This window comes from Mixophyes fleayi, chromosome 1 (assembly GCF_038048845.1).
Source record: "Mixophyes fleayi isolate aMixFle1 chromosome 1, aMixFle1.hap1, whole genome shotgun sequence".
Lineage (NCBI taxonomy): Eukaryota > Metazoa > Chordata > Amphibia > Anura > Limnodynastidae > Mixophyes > Mixophyes fleayi.
The window spans coordinates 193,303,968-193,327,514 of NC_134402.1; the positions used below are offsets into that span (position 1 = coordinate 193,303,968).

The 23,547-nt window shown below is 41.3% G+C and overlaps 1 protein-coding gene across 8 annotated transcripts in view; it reads right to left on the minus strand.

The window, feature by feature from the left end:
* The window catches only part of MAST3 (microtubule associated serine/threonine kinase 3), a 190,940-nt gene that overhangs the window by 19,430 nt on the left and 147,963 nt on the right, over positions 1-23,547 (minus strand). For all 8 annotated transcript variants that reach the window (XM_075204702.1, XM_075204699.1, XM_075204696.1 and 5 more), the window contains 7 exons: positions 23,334-23,499; positions 19,160-19,261; positions 17,242-17,364; positions 16,133-16,245; positions 11,663-11,817; positions 10,424-10,635; positions 4,983-5,183 (listed from right to left, as the gene is read on the minus strand). In XM_075204702.1, coding sequence (XP_075060803.1) covers positions 4,983-5,183; positions 10,424-10,635; positions 11,663-11,817; positions 16,133-16,245; positions 17,242-17,364; positions 19,160-19,261; positions 23,334-23,499 — 1,072 coding nt within the window. The remainder of the gene's footprint in view (positions 1-4,982; positions 5,184-10,423; positions 10,636-11,662; positions 11,818-16,132; positions 16,246-17,241; positions 17,365-19,159; positions 19,262-23,333; positions 23,500-23,547) is intronic.

The following is a 23,547-nucleotide window of genomic DNA, read 5'->3' on the forward strand; positions in this document are numbered from 1 at the left end:
TAATAGTGTAAAACTTATTTTCGTTCTACTGTTAAATGGTTAAAAGTTAATGGATATTGCTCTATAAATAACCTTATTCGTGGTTACTACTCTCTAATTACCTAGGTTCAATACTTTAATAAATAATTTCCTAGAGGGAAGGGAAAGTTAACACTTTCACACTCCCAGATTTTGAATAAAATACCATGTACATGCATATCTGGCCCTTTGGCTTAGGGACATTACCTGGGAGAAAATAATTATGTTCTCCTGTGGCCTGAGGGATAATGCTGTCTATTCAGGACAGTCCCATCAAAAGGGTAATGCTTCCAAAGTCCAATTTGGGCTTCATATATGTCTCTATGTCTCCCATGACCTAAGTCGGAAAGTACATTTGGCTGCTACCGCCGAGGCTGAGGTTTTGTGAAGACTTAATCTGGAATCACGGAAAGAGTCTCCTAGACACTCTGATGGTTCATTTACTAAGGGCAGCAAAACAGATCTGATCATCCCTGATTGTATGTCCTCACTGATCTGCTCAGCCCTCTTATTTACCTCTTTGAGCACCCAAGCAGCTGAAAAAATGGATTGAAGTGGTGTAACTGGTGCAATAAAATAGGATTGTTTACTCATCATAAAATCCATTTCTCTTAGTCCATTGGGGGACACTGACAATGGGTATAGTAGGTGGTTCTGGCATAAGGGTACTTCAATCTGAAAGTGTTGAGAGAACAGCTCCATCTCTACTATGCTCCTCCCAGGTAGAACCATCCTCAGTTTTATTAATAATAAAGCCCAGTAGAGAGGGTCCAACAAGGTAAAACAAAAAACACAAAGATGGGAAAACAGGCAACAAACAAACAGTAAAAGGAAGGAACGCAGTGCTTCCAATGGACTAAGAGAAATGGATTTTACGGCGAGTAAAAAAAAAAAAAAAAAGGGAGGATTTTTATACTTACGATAAATCCCTTTCTCCGATTTCATCTGGGGGACACTGCTACCATGGAGTTGTATGAGGGAACATGGAGTGGGCACTCAAATAGTTACCTTATTTAACTTCCTGCCGACAGGCTATATCCCCTCTGCAATCCCCTGCAAACCTCAGTGTGTAATACAAAAGCCAGAAGAAACAGAACTCAAAACCCCCGAAGAATGACTGCAGAAGAGTAGAAGAGAGGGAACGCAGTGTCCCCCAGATGGAATCAGAGAAAGGGATTTATCAAAAGTATAAAAATCCTCTTTGCTCCTTCATCCTATCAAAGCAGCCACCTAAGGGAGTGACCGCTCCAACAGTCCGGTCCGCAACACTGAGGCCGAAACTGGTTTCTGGGGACGCAAACACATTAAATTGATAAAACCTAGTGAAGGTATCGACAGAGGACCAGGTGGTCGCCTGGCCGAGATGATCCGCTGAGACCCCATTATGCGCAACCCAAGAAGCCCCCACTAAGCGGGTGGAATGGGCAGCAATACGACTAGGCGCAGTCTGTTCAGAAGTGACGTAGGACTGCTTGATTGTGGACGTATTCACCTAGTGATGGTCTGCCTAGAAGCCGGCCAACCCCACTCCGTTGAACCCAATGGTTCAAAGGGGGAACTCTGAAACATGGTCAGAACCAAGTTTAGGTCCCAGGGAGTCGTTGGCATAACATAAGGGGCTGTATATGCAAAATCCCATGAAGGAAGGTTCTTGCTTCCGGAATATCAGCTATTTTAAGCTGGAAAAAGAGAGGAGGCCGACACCTGGACCTTTAGGGACCCAAGTCGCAGACCTGTGTCCAAGCCATTGTGGAGAAAGGCTAGGATACAGGACAGATGAAAATCAGTCGAGTGGCAGAGTCTTTGTTCGTACCACTTAATGTAGGTATGCCACACTCTGTAATAAATGCTGCAGAGGTCGGTTTCCTGGCTTGCAGCATGGAGTCTACCCCTCTGGACCGCCAGAGTTTGGCCTCAAAGACCATGCATCAAAACCCACAGAGATAGGTGCTGATAAAGAACCGGGCCCTGCCAGCAGAAACCTTCATGGAACTGCTACCCTGCTTAGAAGGTCTGTGGACCTGAATTGCCGGGGCCAATCGGGAACCCTCAGGCCCACCAAGAGCTGCCCTAGAAAGGCCAGCAACTTCTGAGGCTCTGTGAGGGACAGAAAATCCCTCTGCCTGCTCAAAGGGCCCTACAGGAAGTAGCAAGACTAGGGCCCCCCCAGGTTATCATGCCCAGCCATCTCTTGACAGGCTAAGGAAGTTAAAGGGACCTTCTCCCGGTCATATTCCGACAGGTGACTTCTACTGAAGGAAGCAAAGCGACCCTAGAACTGACAGCTATGCTGACCCCCCTGAATGACCACCCCTCTTCAAGTTCCTGAAGAACGACATTCCTAGAATTCTGACCCACAGCAGGCATCCCTCTACCCCTGCGGTCACAGAGAGGGGGAAGGGTCCAGTCAGGCTTCCGGTTTGTCTGGGAGCCTGGGGTCTGGATGTTTTGTAGAGAATAGGGCTCTACCTCTCTGGGAATGACTCTGGCCACAGAGCACCTTCCCCTAATGGTCTGGCCTCTCCCCAATGGAGCCCCCAAAAAGATTGGTGAAAAGACCCAAACTTAGGAACCCTAAGTTTAGGGGTACTCACCGGAAGGAAGGTACTTAAACCTCCCGTGGCCTGAGAGATAATATTATCTAATTTTGGGCAAAAAGGGCTCAGCCCGAGTACAGAAGACCCTCCAGAGATTTCTTTGACTCTGCATAAGCATCCCAGAACCTGAGCCAGAGAGTCCAAAGGGCCACTATTGCAGATGCTGAGATAGATGAGGAAACTGAGTCTGCATTTTGAGCAGCCTCATACAGGTAAACCAAGGCCTCCTTTAAATGTAGAGCCAGGGAAAGAGTCTTACAACCCTGCTGCCAGCTGGTCAGTCCAGGTCACCATTGCCCAGCAACCCACGCTGAAGACAGCATAGGTCTTAGTGAGGTGTCTGCCGCCAGGAAGATGGATTTAAGAAAACCTTTCACCGTGCGGTCATTGGCGTCAGGGAGTGCCGCAGAACCCGGAACTGGAAGAGTAGTATGGCGGGTCAGCCTGGCCACTGGCTTATCCACATTTGGAACCTGTTCCCATTGGGCCATTTCTAACGCTTGCAGGGGATAAAGAACTGGAAATCTGTGTGGTATAACAAACTTACGATCTGGCTGCTTGCAAGCTGACTCCGCTATCTTTAAGTTCCATTGATGCCAGAAAACAGACATGACGTTTCCTGCGCTTAAAGAGACCTATTCTGAAAGAGGATCCTCTAGATCAAATAGATTCAATGTCTGGCAAACTGCCAGTACCAGATCCTCAATGCCCTGATTCCCTGAGGGTTCAGCCATATCACTCACCAGGGGGGATACGAATCCTCAAGAAGCTCACCTTCCTTCACCGAAGACTCTTCTGAATCAGAAAGTGCGAGGAGAGGATGAGTAGACCTATGATGCTTGCAGCGTCATGCTTGGGTTCTGGGAGTGTCCAGAAACCAATTTAACCGATCCAGGGCTTTAACTAAGGACGCGTACCACACAGGCTCTTCCCAAGAGGGGGCTCTGAAAGAGGAGGTGGATGACTGACCAAGGAGGCTCAGGTTCACATCCTGCCCTGCTGCTAGTGGCAATGGTGCAGCAGACGGGGTTAAAGGGGTGGGAGCCGGGGGGAGTACCCCAACGAACGCTGGGATCTCTCCCAGATGGGCAAACATTTGAGTCAGTGCCGACACAGACTGCGCCAGTGTGACCGCCCATGCCGGTTCCTCCAACTACTGTGGAGCAGAAGCCTTGGCCTGTTCACCCCCGACCCCGTCATCACAGTCCGCACAAACCACCCCTGTGTCTGACTGTCCACTAGGAAGCTTTACTTTACATTTGGAGCAGGTGTAATATTTAGTCCAGGGTGTCTTACCTTGATATATAACAATGTCATACAAGGGTAATATTTTCCCCTATTACCAGCCACCTGTCTATTATAGAAGCAGAAGGTAACAGCTCAATTAGAGAAGAAAACAAAAATAACTTTCTAGAGGATACTGTTTTGTCTGTGAATTACCCCACAGTACCTCCCAAATATATACACATATAAATACACACACAGTGTGTGTGTGTGTGTGTGTGTGTGTGTGTGTAGAATATATATATACAGGGTATATATATTCAAAAGTCGCAGTACACCCTTTTATTTCAAAAACTCTACAGGAAATTGGGAAACCTGAATACTCCAGTAAGGTATGGGTGACGTGGTCTATCTTTTACGGTATGTACCAAACATGGACGCCATCTTGAAATCGGCCCAATTCCTGTAGAGTTTTTGAAATAAAAGGGTGCACTGCGACTTTTGAATCACCCTGTATATATAATATATATATGTGTGTGTGTGTGTGTGTGTGTGTGTGTGTGTGTGTGTGTATGTGTATGTGTACATATATATATATATATATATATATATATATATATATATATATATATATATATATATATATATATATATATATAGTGTGTGTGACTTTAACTGCATTTTAATGGTGTTTACAGCATATAGGGCAGTGTAGGACCTGCATACAATGAGGTTCCCTTGACGCTGGGATGCGGGCTTAAATGTTTTGATCAAAATATGAACGAATACCTCATGTTTTCATTTTGGTAGATACACACAGATGTGCAGTGCAAAGGATAAGCGCTGACAACTGTCTTTTTGTTTTGTATACACATATGGGCATTTATACTGACACGCAGCTGGAACCATATACAATATGGGATATAGCGAGCACGGGCTTGTTTTTTCTCTGAATATATATATATATATATATATATATATATATATATATATATATATATATATATATATATATATATATATATACACATATACACACACACACACACACACATACACCCCAATGCAAACTAATTGGCTAGCAGCCTTAATGACATCACAGGTTTATCTGATATCACTGACTAATAATTCCATAATGCCTACCAGAGGTAATGATCAGCGATAGCGCAGAGACAGATGCCGATTTGGGGACACGACCACCAGATGAAGAGTTGTGTTTTTCAGGTGTCTCTGTCTGACCCCGCAGCCGGCGGCTGAGACACTGTTCCAGTGTGCGAGGAGTAAAATTCTTGGCTCCAGTACTGTTGCTGCGCAGACGAGTCCGACTCAGGCTGACAATATCTGCTGCAATAAGAAAATATGTGGATGTCAGAGAACTTCTCAATCACACAATTTTAACAACTTGATTACTGTTAAACAAGTTTTATTTTTGGTAGGTGTTCCATGTGAAAGCAGACGACCGCTCCTTCCCCAGATCAAGCAAGAAGAATACTGCAGCCGGACCCAGGCGGCTAAAAGAAATGTGATATATTTTATTCTCTGAAAAATATTTATTAATAAAAAGGTTTTTCATGTGTGGTTGGAATATTTCCATAATATATATATATATATATATATATATTCATTTTCATGACAGAAAAAAAACTAGGTACTCTGCCCTCCAGAGGTCTAGTACAACGTGTCTCAGAGAAGGGATCCTGAAACAAATTCTGTATCTGCAGCCTCTCTATTTCCTGCAAATATTAAACAAATTAATTAACTTGTCAAGTGCCAACTCCAAGCTCCCCACATACAACTCATGGTAGCAGTGTCCCCCAGATAGGATGAAAGAGAGAATCCTGTTTTCTCCTACATCCTATCTGGGGACCCGGCTACTTTGGGGCCATTCCAAAGCTGCCCTCATCGTCCAAAACTAGCATCTCTGGATACAAAATCATGAAAATGATAAAACCTGGTAAACATGTTGTCAGAGGCCTGACACAGCTGCTCCGTCAAAGAAATGTGACATGATGCCCAAAAAACACTCATTAATATAGTGGAAATAGCGGACACACTTTCTGGAACAGTTTGACTGAAAGTAGAGTAAGCCCACTGAATGGTGGACCTGATCCTTGTGGCATTAGTCTGCTTACATGCTGGTCAACCCTGCTTTTGCATGCTGAGCCAGTACATGTCCATCTCCGAGATCGCTGGCAGAAAGCATTTCGCCCAGGTAAGAAAAGCTTCCCTCATCATTTGGGGCTCTTGTTTCCTCCCTGATGATTTATATATGGAGTTGTCCCAATGGACCCTTGTCAAAGTCTTCATCAGTGCTCTGAGCGCCACAACTTTGATAGGGAGTTTTGCTTCGTCCATGTACCAAAGTGCAACGTCACCGCACCCCATTCTGGAAGACTGGTGTTAGTCGTTACAACTGTCCAGACAAGGATGGGAAATGGACAGCCCTTGATCAAGTTGTCTGCTGTAAACAGCAACCTGAGAGACATGGTTGGACCTTCCTCTTTATATCCAGCTGAAACATCCGAGAGTGGAACCTGGCATTCAGAAGCATGTCGAAGGTGGAGACCTTCTTTTCCATCTACTTCATGCAGAGAACAAATGATAGTCTTCGGAGAGTCAGAAATCCACTCATCAACCCCTGGAGGTCCGGATCTTGTCTTCCAGATGGAAAGCCCTCTACACCCGGGTGACGAAGACTAGACCCAAAAACACCATCCTGTCTTGGAACCAAGTTGGATTTTGATCATTCAAAATCCACAAGTACGATTTCAGTACCTGAGCAATACTGCGCAGATGAATCTGCAGTAAGGGGACCGACTCTGGCTTGAGAAGCAGATTGTCCAGGTAAGTCACAATGGTGAATCCCTAAGGGCTACCAATTGCCATAAACTTTGTGAAAATTTGTGGTGTAGATGCCAGCCCGAAAGGAAGGGCTCTGAACTGAAAGCGAGAGTCCTTTAGGCTATATATAGTGCCCCTCTCAGATCACAATGTGAAGATATTCTTAATGTCTATGGACACTAAGAATTCATTGACCACCATGTCAATGGTAACTAATCTGAGAGAAACTGTCCTCTCAAAGCTTGGTGTTCAATGAGTTGAGGAACAAGATGGGCCGAAAAGACTTTTCTTGGGAACTTTTTACCCCAAGGACCATACACAGGACACGTGGTCATCCCCTAAGGTTAGAGGAGAGGAAATTTCACAACCAGCAAAGGAAGGGGTTCTTTACAGTAAGGGCAGTCAAGATATGGAATTCATTGCCAGGGAAGGTTGTGATGGCGGATTCAATAGATATGTTTAAGAAAGGGTTAGACAAATTTTTAGCGGAAAGGTGTATCCAGGGATACGACCGTTAATTTAAAATAAAGGATAGTAGTGGATATAGGGTAAAAATTGGATTGCAATATTGAGTCTGGGGGGATTTTCAAAATTTTAACAGATGGGCGGTTGCCTACTCTGGATTAATTTCAAATATAAGTGCAGGATCGCAGGAGATCCAAAATAGGTTGAACTTGATGGACTGGTGTCTTTTTTCAACCTCATCAACTATGTTACTATGTATGTTACTATGTTACTATGTTACTATGATTTCGGATCGGAAAGAGGTTTTAATAAAACCATTTTTCCTGTTTGGGGACGGGGTGATCAGTTCTAAACAAAGAAGAGAGGCAATAGCCTTCCTGAATGCCAGCCACTTTGCCTTATTCTTGGAAAGCCCAGTAGAAAAAATCTCTTTGGTGGAAACCATTGAAGGTCTAGGATGTAACCCCTCACTATAAAGCCTTTTACCCACAGGTCTAAAGATGAGGTTTCCACACCTCCCGAAGAAACAGAACACTAACCTGGATAGTAAAAAAAGCCCAAAAGGCAATCTGTTTCTCAGACGGCTTGGACTCTGGACATTTGGCTGTCCTGGCCTCTCTTTCCTTGATATCCCCACAGGATGTAAGGGCTGACCCCTGACAGAAGAAGTTTTTGAACGATAGAAGGCAGGAAAAGAATGAAACTTTGGACCCTTAGACTTCAAAAGGTGAAATGGGAGAAAGTAGCCCGACAGATAATTTTGTCAAACTTCGGTCCAAAAAAAAAAAAAAAAAGAACCGAACCTTCAAATGGAAGGAATTCCAAAACTTTATTGGACTTAATATCCGCATCCCAGGACGGCAGCCATATACATGGACTTTAAAATGTTTTCCTCTCCATTACATCCTTGAGCAAAGCTTTCCTGAGAATGGGAAGAGTGGTAGACTTAGAAAGGCAATCCACCGGAGTATTTACCAGCTGTTTGGATCATATCTTGCTCGGGTAAGGTAAATGGCACAGGGAACTAGAATAAGAAATTTCTTATTCTGGCAAAGCCCATGCCTTATCCAGGACCTTAGATAAGTGAGAAGATGAAGGAAAGTAACAACTTTTTTTTTTTATTCTTTTAAATAAAGTTGCCTTAGCAACCACACTGAACATGTCCAAAGCCTGGCAAATTGCTATAACCAGTTCATCAGTGCTCCAAAGGATTCACCCTCAAATTCATCCTATTCTCTCTGCAACGTGAATTCTGAATCTGAATTCTCACAAGAGAACCTGAGAAAACTGCTAGCCTTTTTGCTGTCTCTGAACCTTGGGAACGAAAGGGACTATCCAAAGAAGAGGACACTAGGCAATCCCAAAGCAGACCTTTCCAGTACCTTGGTGCATGCTGGTTCAGCCTAGGCCAAAGCAATGGAACCTGTCACTACCTGAGTGACTGTTTCCACCTGGAGACTGTCTGATCCAGGCACAGCTGCAGAAAATGGTAATGAAGGGTTTCTAAACACCTCTCATAGGTGCAGCAAGTTCTGCCTATTCAATGTACTGCGGTCAGGGACCTCACCCAAGCAGGTATCACCACCTCAGGAGCGTTCACCCCCACCCCCATACACGAGTCATGGACACTTCACAGACCACACACCAAGAGAGCACGGACCGGAAGTGCCAGAGTTAGACACCATCATTAGGCTGTCATCATCGCGTGCCTAACTCTGGCACTTCCGGTCCGTGCTCACTAACTTTATTCCACGCGCAGCCCAATGGTCCACGACTCCTGCCAGATTTGCGGCAGAGAATTTCAGTGTCAAGTGAGGTTGAGAAGCTGACAAGCTTGAAAGCGTGTAAAAGTGTGTAATCTTCTCCAACGTTTCCATTCCTGTTATTAGTTACAAAAAATAGCGGAGTATGTGGGCTGTGACTACACTGGGGCTGCTGTGCGTGACCGAAAAGTAATATATACAGACAAATTGTCTTCACATCTGTCCTCTATATACCAGGATGAGATGAGGCTGTTTCCATGAAACAGAGATACAGATAAGCGGATTTCTTTATTTTTTCTGGTACGCTGCCACGCTGTATGTGAGAGAGAGAGAAGTGTGTGTAGATAGAGGTTAGGCACGATCTTAATTTACAAAAATGTTCATTCATGATCATAAATCCTGTATCATAAAGTAACATATTATGCTTGCAATGTGCTCTGTTTTTTTTTATTCTTTTCTTTTTGATATTGCACTGTACATAGAATGGTCCAGGCAGAGTTCACAATCTAGTTTTTGAGACCTGGAACAGAGGAAGATAACTGATATTGGAATTCAAAGCAGGGTTTTCAGCAAATTTTCCAGGGTAAATGTTATATGGTCAATACTCTTAACTTCCGTGCTGTGTCTGCTTAAGTTTCGATATCACAAAGCCAATTTCAGATTTACAAGAGCGGAGTGCATGAATTTTATGCTAATGCAACTCAATTGCAGCATCATAAACATTTAAATACACAAATACCTTAAGGCCAGGAATCAGGTTGCAGCGCACTGGATTTTCTTTGTTCTTTTACATAGTAGTATTTTATTATTATTATTAATTTTTATTTATAGGGCGCCACTAGGTATCCGTAGCGCCGTACAGGGACAGACGTGATACAGGGTGAGATAGCACGGTACAGTTAACAAAAAGCACAGTAACTCGGAAGCTCAATGTACAGCTAGATGAGTGGTGAGGGCCCCCAGCGGGGTAGAGAGAGGGGTAGTAGAACAGGAGGACGTCACGGAAGAGACAAGGAGCTGGAGAGCAGAGTTAAGGTGGTGGAGAACAGGAGAGGAGGAGGCACTGCTTGAAGGAGCGTATCTAAGGGAAGGGCAGGACGGACAGAGACGCAATAGTAGGAGGAGGAAAGTGGATATAAATTTCTCTCTCTCCAATAAGAAATAACTGTACTCTTCTGTTTTCTCCTGGTACCAATTAGTTACACCCTTTGCACACTGAGCTTGTCATGGCTTCAAAATATTAAATTTTTCTTTCTCTCTTTTTTTTTTTAATTCATATCTTCCTATTTGTATGTAAACACTGAAATTTATACGCACAATAATGTTTAAAGGTAGGTTGATTGTCAGTTACAGTCATTGCACTAGGTTTAAGACATTTGATACCATATATATTATACAATAGTTATTTTTTTATTGTAAATGTTTCTACTGACAGCTTCATGGGGTTCAAACATCATATGTAAGAGCTTAAGAAGCAAACAGTAGTTCTGTATATATTCCTGCATGGATTCTTACCACAAAGTGATGCTGGCTTTGAGGTTGTCCCTTTCATCTCCCCCACAGTAAAGGTTTTCTCAGTTTTGTGATCAGACCCCTCATCTTCAGAAGAAAACGCAAATCTTGGCATGGTGTCAAGGCTGCATGTGCTGGTCAGGACACCTGGGCTTGCACTGCGGTCGCTCAGCCATGAGTGATGGGAGTAGCCAGAGGATGTCCAGGACCTTAGCCTGAGGCAGAAAACACACATACACACAAAAAAGACTATTACAGCTTCATCAAATGACCAGACTAACATTTTTGTGAGTATAAAACACTAGTATCTCAATCTTCTTGCAGATGAGACAGTCTATGGAATAGACAATTTTTTTTCAGTTGCAGGTTCTATACCTAAAATATCCTCTGATAACAACTACATGATATACTTTAAGCATAAATTTGGGGGCCAACACAGTATATATATATATATATATATATATATATATATATATATATATATATATATATATATATATATATATATATATATATATATATATATATATATATATATATATATATATGCTAACAAAAAATACCTAATGCAAAGTAAATGGTCAAACAATAAAATGCACAATGTGAAGTATGGAAGTGGTATTCCGAAAAATCTCAATGACTCCACAAATTTTCTGAATGCATGGCTATATATGGTTAGGAAAAGTTTTAAAATGCGTTCTCAGGTTTTTATAGAAATAGTACAATTATGAAATGTAGCCTATTATACAAATTCCTGCACCAAAAATTAGATGAAATGAGGTTCCTCCACCCTGTAGCAAATATCCAAAGTCCTCCAAACAAACAAGCAAGTTTATTACAGACAATGAAAGGATAAAAAAATTGCAGTTACAGAATAAGAGACATAAAACTCTTAAAAATCCTCCTGTATTCGGGTATTTTCTCCAGGGTGGAGGAGCCAAACCATTACTTTTAAAGTGATTTATAGCTCTTATTCTATAAGAGCAATTTTTTTCCTTTTATTAAGTTTATTAACAAAGATAATGCCACAAATTGGCATATACACAAATCTGGTTATTGAGTGAAACTATTTGGGAAGCAGGTGGCAGTGGAGAACACTTTGTCCTTCTTTATTAGGTATTATTCTACTCATCTCAGTGTTCACAAAAAAACTAAAAAAAACTCCTACTGTGTTTTCTTAGCAACCATTAGGCAGGCTAGTGCAGCATGGAAACAATGAAGTCATTACAATGTTTTTTTCACCTGGTCTCAGTACCGATCTGGCTCTTTTCATCTTCTTTGGACAGGACTCTTTCCCACTTCTCCCCTCGTTCTTCTTTTTCATCACTATGACTTCTTTCAGTGGAGGAGAAGCTGAGATTAAGCTGTGTAGCGAGGTGCTCAGAGCTGCTGTAAACCTACCAACAGATGAGGAAAGTGTATAACACAGTTACCTATGGTCTTCTTGTGGCCCTGCTTTGTTAATCCAACCTGTCTACTTACTTTAACTCAACATTTGCAGACTTTTACAGTCAAGTCCATAAACATTGGGACATGGACACAATTCTCATATTTTGGGCTCTATACACCACCACAATGGATTTGAAATGAAACTAACAAGATGTGCTTTAACTGCAGACTTTCAGCTTTAATGTGAGGGTATTTACATCCAAATCAGGTGAATAGTGTAGGAATTACAACGGTTTCTATATGTGCCTTCCACTTTTTAAGGGACCAAAAGTAATGGGACAATCGACTCAAAACCTATTTCATGGACATGTGTGGGCTATTTCCTCCTTATTTTATCATTAAGCAGGTAAAAGGTCTGGAGTTGATTTTAGGTGTGACATTTGCATTTGGAATCTGTTGCTGTCGACTCTCAATAGGAGATCCAAAGAGCTGTCACTATCAGTGAAGCAAGCCATCATTAGGCTGAAAAATTAAAACAAACCCATCAGAGAGATAGCAAAAACATTAGGTGTGGCCAAATCAACTGTTTGGAACATTCTTAAAAAGAACGCACGGGAGAGCTCAGCAACACTAAAAGACCCAGAAGAACACCGAAAACAACTGTGGTGGGTGACAGAAGAATTTTTTCCCTGGTGAAGAAAAAACCCTTCACAATAGTTGGCCAAATCAAGAACACTCTCCAGGAGGTAGGTGTATATGTGTCAAGGTCAACAATCAAGAGAAGACTTCACATGGTTTATATTGTATATATATATTTTAGTCTCTCCACAAACAACACTGATCATATGAGTGCTTATATCTATGTAAATGAATGGTCAATATTATATAGGTTCCCAGTTGGTTACAGACATGCAAACAAATTAATGAAAATGTATTACACCATAGTATGTTTGGGTTGGGTACGTATTAATGATGACAATAAATCCAACACACATAACACCTACAAAAAAAAAGAAACGATTGTAGAAAAAAAATGAATATACACAGACTTACTGAACACCGAAGCTCCAGATTTCTGATGGGACTGGCATGCTGACAGGCAGTCATTCCGAAGACACAGCTCTCCGGCAGTACAGTTTGATGTCAGTGCTCCCTACATCAATGTTAATTTAAAGTGCCAATGTTTGGACCCCGCAGGCTAAGGCTTTCAACACTTAACCTGAGGGGTCCAGACATTGGCACTTTAAATTAACATTGATGTAGGGTGCACTGACCTTAAACTGTACTGCCAGAGAGCTGTGTCTGTGACTGCCTGTCAGTATGCCGGTGCCATCGGAAATCTGGAGCTTCGGTGTTCAGGTAAGTCTGTGTATATTGTATTCATTTTTTTCTACAATCTTTTTTTTTTTTGTAGGTGTCATGCGTGTCGTGTTCTAAACTTTGGTGTAGAAACTGCCCTTATGTCCACCAAGACAGCACTTGGATCTCTTGCTCTGGAACAATATCGCTCCACAATGTGGATCAACGGAGATGCCATCATGTTGACTTCACTGGTCCACAACCTCCGGGGTGAAGAGCCTGTCTTCTCAGAAAGTCTGTCTCCTAGTGCTCCACACATGGGTTGAAGAATGCCATGATGGCCCAAAATGTTTTGTTTGGCCCACTGAAAGTTATTGCATGTCTCTCCCATGGGTAGAGGACTTCTGTTGTTGCCATGGTGATTGAAGCACCCTCCTGACATTGTCCGACTGTGTGTTCACTGTCCTTCCACGCAGTACATGCTCTGCGCTGACCAATGAGCAAAACACTGTACGCAATTCCAACACATTGATTGGAAATTTGGACTCCCCCAAGGTCCAAAGACACCAAAACCGGGCATAAAGTCTTGCAGACCCACAATCCAAAGGCTGGCATCCAATGTAACCAAAATCCAAACTTAAATTGATAATGGCGACCTCTGTAGAGATCCTCCCTCTGCAGCTAACCTTTGAGGACAGACCAAGATACCATCTTGCCCAGAACTTTCATGCAGAAGTGTACTTAAATCTGTCTGGCAGCTGAGAGAGACCATACCAATTTCTTTATTTAAAAAATAGAATTTGCTGTGACGGAATCAAGTTAAACATATTGAGGTTCAGAATCTACCCATGGAATTCTAAAGTCTGTGCAGACAGAAGCACAGACAGCGACTCTGCCTTGATGAGAAAATTGTCAAAGTAGGGTATGATCCTCACTCTGTTGGACTGCAACACAGCTGCCATCACCTTGATGAAAATCCTTGGGCCTGTGGAAAGCCCAAAAGGAAGAGACTGAAACTGGTAATGATGGGACTGAACAGCAAACCTTAAAAGGCATGGATGCCAGACCAAAACATGTAAACATGCATTCAAAGCTTCCAAGAACTAGTCTCGTTCCATGCTGTTTATTACAGATTTCAGGAAGCCCCATCTTGAATCTGTCCTCCCCATCATTGATGTCCAAAGCTACCAAGAACTCGTCTCATTCCAGACTGTTTATTACAGATTTCAAGAAGCCCCATCTTGAATCCGTCCTCCCGAGGTTGGGTGTTTAAGGATTTCAGACTCAATATTGGCCTTAACGAACCATCAGGTGGAAAATGTAGGAGATCTGTCATGTATCCCCGATGCACGATTCCTCTCACTGTGCCATCTGTGATAATACTGAACCACTGATGCCGGAAGAGGAGTAGATGTGCCCTCACCACAGTGGATCTTGTATGGGCAGAATCCCTGTCATGCCAACGGTTTGGCTGATGGACATCAAGTAGCCCAAGCGTGCATTCCCCTTTACATACTACCCCCAGCGGCAGAAGATTGAACTCGGGGGGCAGGCTCCTTGTACTCCCCGAAAGGAGTGAAACCTGGAGCATTTGATCTTGGGAGCATTAACAGGGAGAAAAGCATGTTTACCCCCTGTAGCCTGGTTAATGGTGTTATCAAGCTCAGACCTGAATAAGACAGTTCCTGAGAACATAAGGGAATCCAAAATCAGCTTGAATTCCACGTCCGGCTCCCAGGCTTTAAACCAAAAAGAGCCTGACGGGCAGAAACTGCTGAAGCTGAAATCCTAGCCCCAATCAGTCCCACATGAAGGGCTGTCCCTCCCAAGTACTCTGTTGCTCTGTGAAATGTACTCCACCAAAGAGCAATTCAAAGTGGATAACTGATAAGTATGCATACAGATAAGAATAAGCAGTTATTCTTCTAGCGGAGTACAAAACAGAATAAAATCTTATTATCAACTGGATCAGATACAACTGGACAGCAATGGAATAGTAAATATCCAGCATTAAAAAAGTGGTGGTGTTACCATAAGAGCCAACAACTTCCCATTTTTGTAACTCTGTTCTTACATTTCTTGCTTTTGGTACAATCAATATTTCTTGGAAGGATCTATTTTGTTACATCTTCATGGCAATACAAATTGCTTCACTTTCTGTAAACTTGGGAATCGGCACAACAGTGTTCATTCTGAGCAACTAAACTCAAAGGTTATTTAAAGCTTTTCTAGCTAGTCCAATTCTCATAATTTATACAAATCTAACAAATGCTTTAAAGGCATGGGCTGGTGGGTGAAACCTTGATTGATCTGACAAAGTGATTGAATGTAATGGTTTAAATCATAAGTCATCTGGTCACACGGTATTTGAAAAGTATTTGGCCTCCATAGTGGGGATCTAGAGAGCCCATATAGAGAAAAAAAATTGTGCCAAAGAAGCATGGTCTAAAACCTCTCAGGAAATCACTTACTATGTTAATTATAGGCAGAACATCTTACAAGACAAAACCATGGTAAATTCTACACAAGTATTTAAGTGGCTGACAAGCACAAACATCCTAACGAGCTGGATGCTTCCATCTCTATGCCTTTGTCACAGAAAAATCAATGCACTCCAGTGCAGTAAATGGTCCATGTAAAAGGGTACTTCCAGTCTATATGGGAGTCATGGACTGCATTTAAATCTATCATTATCAAAAAAGAGCCTGGTTCTAGCTGGAATCTTTGTAGTTATTGGACAAGGGATATTTTGTGAAATGGTGAAAATAAAAGTAAATAAACTGTGACGGAATAGAAATTTGGATAATAAGATATTGGCCTTTAGAAGATTGAGCCAGAGACTGACTAAATATTTTAAAAAAATATTAAGAGTTATGTATTAAACATTCTTACGGATATTGTATGCTACCACCAATCATGGATAATTACTGTTGAAGTGAGATATATGGATGCACTTTTTGGTTATAGACTCAATAACCCAGATAAACATAATACTCAAATCAGCCAATATGGTAGATTAAGTACCTTGCTGAATCGGTGAGAACAAGAAGAGAACTGACGGATTTCCACAGAAGACTCCTCATCATTCGTCTCGTCATCTTCTTCAGAAGCTAGATGATGATAACGTTCTGATCGTGCTGTAAAATTGGAGAAAGTAAAATAAATTTAGAAAATAAAAATGAAAAACTACATCATGTCAATGATGGGACTATAAATACAGCAGAAGTGTATAACATTACAGCACTGCAACTACATTACCATCTAATAAGGTGAGAATGATTCAAACAAGCATATGATACACCTGTAACTTAGACTCCAATGTCCAGTGCCAATTATAGACTATAGAGATTGTTTATGGTGCAGATGCTCAGATTCACCTTAACAAGCTTCATGCACCATATGCGATATATAATATGTAATTTCATCTAAACTGGCTATCCCTGGAGTCTACATGGAAAGTTCACGTTGCCTGCTTATCCTTCAAATCATTTTGGTAGAAATCACCCAATTACCTGAATAGACTTCCTATCCTTGCAGCTAACAGATGCCACCTAATGGTTTCTAAATTCAATAAGGAATCTGAATGCTCTGCTTTTTCCTAATGGGCTCCCCATTTCTGTAACGACCCTACTGAATCACTTAAATCTTCCACCTGTCTGAAAGCATCTGTCATTTGGCTTCATCAACAGGTATATAATTGTAATGCTTAAAACATTTTGTCTTTATTAGGTCACAAAGTATTCCTTCCTTGTAAAAGGCTTCAACGATAAACTCAAGCTCTCTATGACTAGGCAGAGCATGGAGGAGGAGCAGAGACAGCACAGCTGTCTGATTGAAAAAGGTCCGATTTAGTGGCAGAGAAGGAGGGCAATGCTGGACTGTTGAAGCAAACAAGGAGGATTGCTACATTAGGGTGTATGTAAAACTGTATTTTCTTGCAGATCAGTGAACTCCACCCAAAACTAAAGGTTTTGCTTTGGGTGAAGTTTTTCTATAAACAAACTTCAAAAAGAAGAAAAGCTACAGGATGTTCCTGTGTGGAAATTTTTATTTTATTATTAGTTATTTGCTTTGAAAATTACTGATAAAGAAAAAATAAAAACAATTAAACAGCACCCTCCTTTTCCTCTTACTGTCAAAATAACTGGTGTCATCATCAGCCTCCAGCTGTGGCACAAACTCTGCTTTCTGTCTTAGTAGTCCATTCCAATCCAGGCAGCGGAAGAAGATGTGATGCTTCACCTCCTGTGCCCCTCCTGCACAGATACAACAGCATTTAACAAAAAGATATTTATCACAGCCCATAAGATCTTAGAGGTAAAAGCTGGCAATGAAGCAAGTCATCATTGCAGGCATTCTAAAAGGCTCATGTGATCTATAAATTATAAGTCGTATATACGTTTTTATTTTTATACTCATTTTGTATTTATACTCTTGTGCTCATCAGTTGTTTCAACCCAGCTTAGATGAGGAGAGAACAAAGACAAGAAAAACCATATCCTGTTTGTGCACCTCCCAATTTCTATTTCACACATGCATTGCATTAACCACAGAATTTACAGAACAACTGGCTTAGCATTATTTTGCCTCAGATGCAAGGATGTAACAGATCAATTCTCTGGTGTTATATGTGAATGTGTCAGCATTTGTGTGCTTCATATATTGTGTTAAACGTAGATAGCCAGTTGAACTGAATCCTTAAATAGCATTTTAATGGATTTGTGTAAAGGTGATGCTCAGAAGTTGCAAATGTGCTAACTATGTTACTCGTAAAAGATTTGGATGGAGGTGTAACATTGCACACATTACCGTTCAAAGACAAGAGCACATGATGCAAGCTTGTTGCTCAGCCTGAGAACCAAGTCTATGTCCATTATGGACACACACTGACTTCTGGCATACTGGGCTTGTTATTGTGGTCATAGCCGATCATATGCACAGGTCAATATCCTATATTCGGACCGCAGTCTAGTGGCAATTTTGAGGTTACATGTTCTATTATCAAGCCAAATACCCAATATAGGCTGCAATATACCAATGCACACTGGTCGAAATGGTCCCAGCATTTCCTTGAGTCAGATTGAGAAAAGATCTCTTTGACAAAGTTTCTAGCGTTGATACCAAAAGCTAATTCATTAACCCAAACCTTCCCAAGTAAATGATCTGTAATAGTGAATTGTGTGAGATAAGCTTGCACGAACACCAAATGGGCTCAAATAACAAAGAATCAGTTAATACGCTTTGTAAAGCATAAAATGCCAGACTGTTTAAAAGCTGAGAAGGTCAAGTAATTCTTCAGAGGAATGTGAATGGATAGATTTTTTAACACGTACCAGAATTCACTAATCAATAAATTGTTGGGGATCACAGCTGTTATACAAGTACTTGGATGACTGAAAAATCAGTACAAAGTATATGCAAAGTCCCCTCCCAGTACATCATGATGTGCAATATTATACTGTATTTGTAATTTGACCACTAATAGTATACTTAGAACGGGGAGCATGAAATTACATACTGTAAGGATAATATGCCAAACCAATAAATGCTGTGAAGTGGGAGGGACTCTCCATAGTAATCTGATTGTACAAAATCTCAGTCATTGAATTGCATTCTGGAAATCATTAACTTGCTGGGAAAGGAGAGGATACTATGATTAGTAAGACAACTGTACAGATGTTTGGATTGAGTGGCAGGAAATTTATGCAATTAAGTCACTATATACAGCAAGAGTATGCTTCCATTTCCCAATGTTGTAATGTTTACAAAATGTTCTTCAGTGAAAGGGAAACTGTGCACTTATTTCGACATGTTTTTATTCAATTTTGGTCTTGATATTCAAATTATGGGAAGACCATTTACCAGCAAAGCACCAAGTAGTCTAGATAATGGGTCTCATTACGATGTGTTGTCACCAAGAGTTTACCCTAGTGCCTGTGCCAATGTTTCAGGCCAATCATGGCAAAGTATGTAAGGAAGCTATCTGTATGAATGGTAATATTTGTATTTACACAAAAATGTATATACAGTATATGCATAGTCGATTGTTACCTGTCCCTAGACGTTCCAATGGGTACTGTCTCAAAAGTCGGGTGATGAGATCTTGTGCATCACCTGGAAGAGATTCTTCACCTCCTGGCCAAACAATGTCATCTATAAAATAAAATGTGACAATTATGACGAATCCCCACTGTTGTGCAAAGCATAAAAAAATGAAGAAAAAAAAACTCCATCTATTGTGTGTTTCCATACCCATTGGTTCATACTTGTGCCTGCACGAGCTCTTGTTGAAAAGCAGCATTTTGGATGCTTCTTGTTCCATTTCAGTGCGTTCAATCACCACCCTTGCAAAAGTCGATTAACCTCTATGAGAGCATATTGTGTACCTACTCAGTAGGAATTTAAACAAGCCGTTTAAACAGCATTGTGCTATATTTTTCCCATTCACGGCAATGAACAATTAATTTCAATAGAATTGTGTGCTCCATATAGAAATAAGTCATTGATACAAATGATGCTCCCCAGCATTGTTAATTTGTTTTCCCCACATCAATGTAGATTTAGTTAATGAAAGCAGGAAATCCCCAGGACTCCCCTTACTGCCAACCAATCACAACATGGCTAGAGTGGGAAATGACTTGTGATCGGCTCAGTGACTATGGGGAGTTTGTCAATTTAGGTCAGTCATTCTGAGGCAAAACTCATACTACACCGGTAAACCACTAGGATGCTGAAGATTAGGTTTAATGATCATAGAAGAAATATCACAAATAGAGTGATGAACTACCGTGTTCCCAGACAGAATGCTGACAAACATAATGGCAATCCTGAGTGTCTGTCAATAACTGTCTTGGAACATATTAAGTCAACAGCGCAAGGTGGCGATAGGTATAAGGGACTGTGCAGACAGGAGACCTTCTGGTTTTACCAGTTCAAGACTTTAATCACTAGATTAAACGAGACAATCAAGCTAAATTAATTTATTTGAGTTTTCTATGGGTATTACTGTTCCTTTACATACTCCCTTTTCCTAATCCATGACTGTTCTGAAAATTTTATGCTCTACAGTGGTCTCTTAAAGTAAAAGAATAATGATAGACTAGGTATACCCTGATGAGCCACAACATTAAAACCACTGACTATATTAGGCAGCAAGTGAACAGTCAGTTTTTGAAGTATATGTGTTGGAAGCAAGATGTTCCCAGTATGCAGTGGTTAGTACCTACTAAAAGTGGTCTAAGAAAGGACAACCGGTGAACCAGGGTCATGGGCACCCAAGGCTCATTGATGCGCATGGAGAGCGAAGGCTAGACCATTTGGTCCAACCCCACAGAAGAGCTACTGTAGCATAAACTGCTGAAAAAGTTAATACTGTCTATGATAGAAAGTTGTCGGAAAACACAGTGCATCGCAGCTTGCTGTGTATGAGGCTGTGTAGCCGCAGACCAGTCAGAGTGCCCATGCAGATGTCTGTCCACTGCTAAAAGCGCCTACAATTGGCACGTGAGTGCGAAAACTGGACCATGGAGCACTGGAAGAAGGAGGCCTGGTCTCATGGATCATTTTCTTTTACATCATGTAGACGGCCGAGTGCGTGTGTGTTTACCTGGGGTAGAGATAGCACCAGGATGCACTATGGGAAGAAGGCAAGCCGGTGGATGCAGTGTAATGCTTTGGGCAATGTTCTGCTGGAAACCTTGGGTCCTGGCATTCATGTGGATGCTACTTTGATACGTACCACTTACCCAAACATTGTTGCAGACCAAGCACACTTCTTCATGGCAACGTTATTCCCTGATGGCAGCAGCCTCTTTCACCAGGATAATGCACCCTGCCACACTGCAAAAATTGTGCAGGAATGGTTTGAGGAACATGACAGAGGTCAAAGTGTTAACATGGCCTCCAAATTCCCCAGATCTCAATCCAATCAAGCATCTGTGGGATGTGCTGGAAAAACAAGTCCGAGCCAAGGAGGCCCCACCTCGCAACTTACAGTACTTAAAGAATCTGTTGCCAATGTCTTGGTGCCAGATACCACAACACACCTTCAGAGGTCTTGTGGACCCAGTGCCTCAACTGTTTTGGCGGCACGAGGTGGACCTAAACAATATTGGGTAGGAGTTTCAGTAAACTTGTAACTCACATGTTAATAATGAAGTCAATACTGACATTGTATTATCATATTTGTAGAATGTGCATAAAAGAATTACAACAATATCACTATTTTTAGTTTTTTATGTTTACAGAGATGTACGAAGAATTTTAGATTCTTTGAATCTGTCTACATAGGTTTATGTCTGTTTACTAGATAGTTTTCCATACAAACAGGGAGTTAATTAATGAAAACTTTGGCGGAAGCAGAGAGAGCATATATAGCCCACAAACTGTACAAAGCTTGGCAAAAAGTGTAGTAATCTCATATTTTGTGGGTGAAGATAGCCACTGGTCTAAAGTTGCTACAAAGCCAACATCTATATTGTGAACATGGGGACAAGTCTGACCAATTACTAGCACTGCTTTGTAGACAGGTCTACAGCGTGTGCCATTAGAGACTCAATTGGTGGTTCCACACTTATCTTGATCAATAACACCTTTCAAGAATTTTACACCAAACTCTAAAAGTTCCATCAATGTAAAAGGACCAGAGTACATTGATATATACTTCTTAAAGATAGACTTTATCTGCTGCAGAAGTCACACCCTAGACGCCCTAAAACCCAAAACCAACAGAGTTGACAATAGGCCAAAGGGAAGCACCTGGAATTTAAAGTACATCCCCTGGAAGGCAAAACAAATAAACTCTGACCGTTCAAAGGTATATTAGAGAAGAATATCCAGTGCCTCTGGGTGAAAATATTGACCATCCAGAGGTTGGACACAAAGCAAAACCAAGTGTTGCTCAATAAAAGAAGGGGAGTTGTCACTCTCTGAACCCACAGGACTCAACTGGTACTCAGCTAATGCCTGAGGATTTATTATCCCTTTGCATTGGTCTTGATAGATCTTACCTGGGATTTTGAGGGCTGATCCCAGGACTGCTTTCTAATCGAAGTTAGAAAAGAAACCTTGCATCGAAAAATCAACTTCTTTAGATATGTTCTGTGGAAAGAAAGTATACTTCCTATTTCTGGAAAGGCTTGATCTTTTCCACCTCATGCCCAAACAAAAGGAATTCCTGGAAAAAGGCAACATGGACAAGATCTTCTTGGATGTGTTAGCCGCTACCCAAGATTTTAGTATTCCACCATTGCAGAGGCTCTTGCCATTAATCTGGTGGAGTTAAAGGTCACACCTAGGAGTGGAATGGAAATCCTCTTACACAGCCATGATACCTGGACTTCCACTGCTGAAAAAGGGATAAAGGGGTCCAAAACATTGCGAAGTGTGAAATTGCTTTTGTTGCTGTCAGGGGAATTGGCATACCAATAATAAAACCAGTCAGCGTGTCCATTTTCTAAAAATTGAATATGCAGGCTGGTTTTGGTTCTTTGGGTCCTGAATTTTCCATCTGAAAGCAATACATCTCTATGTTCCTTAGTCTTAGCATCCTCCTTGCAAGACTCATCTGAAACACTCCAAGGAGTGGAGGAAGGGCACATAAGAGAATGGGAGTTCTTCCACATTCCTTAACACCACATCAGAAAATTTCTCCAATGTTGAAATCTGGAACGCATAACTATGAAATAGACCACCAGATTGTTTGTCACATGTAAGATTTTTAAAGGGCAATTTAGAAGTTTTGGAGCATGAAGAATGTCTGCATTATAAATTTACACTCATGCGAACAACAGTACAGTATCTCTCCGTAACATTTCTAAAAAGTAAAAGATGAAAAAGTATGCTCTATAATAAACACTACAATAAATATAATTTTAAAAATGTCATAATATGCCTATACAAAATCATAGGCATAAAAAGGGGGGAAAAAAAAAAAGGAAAAACATAGAAGAGTGACAGAAGAAAATATATCTCAATATGATTATGAGCATTATGACATTGTGGACTCTGTGGCCAGGTCACGAGAACGTTTGTTTTTGTGTTCAATCAATCCCTCCACATTCCTTAAAATCACATTAGAAAAAAATTCTCCAATGATTAAATCTGGAAGACATCAGTCACTGCAGCAATAACATAACTCTGCACAACTCTAAAAATCTGTACATCAAGAAATTTATCGTTAACATGCATCACAAGCAATACAAATATCAAAGATTCACACACTTACCACTTATCACTTGTCCAAACAGCTCCTCTGTGGTGTCACCAAAGAAGGGTACACAACCCACCAAGAATTCATAGAGAATGATGCCCATTGCCCACCAGTCCACAGGCTTTCCATAACCCTGCCGCAGGATCACTTCGGGTGCTATGTACTCAGGAGTCCCGCATACCTACATGGAAGGGGACAGAATACATTTGAGGCCATAATTACTGATCAA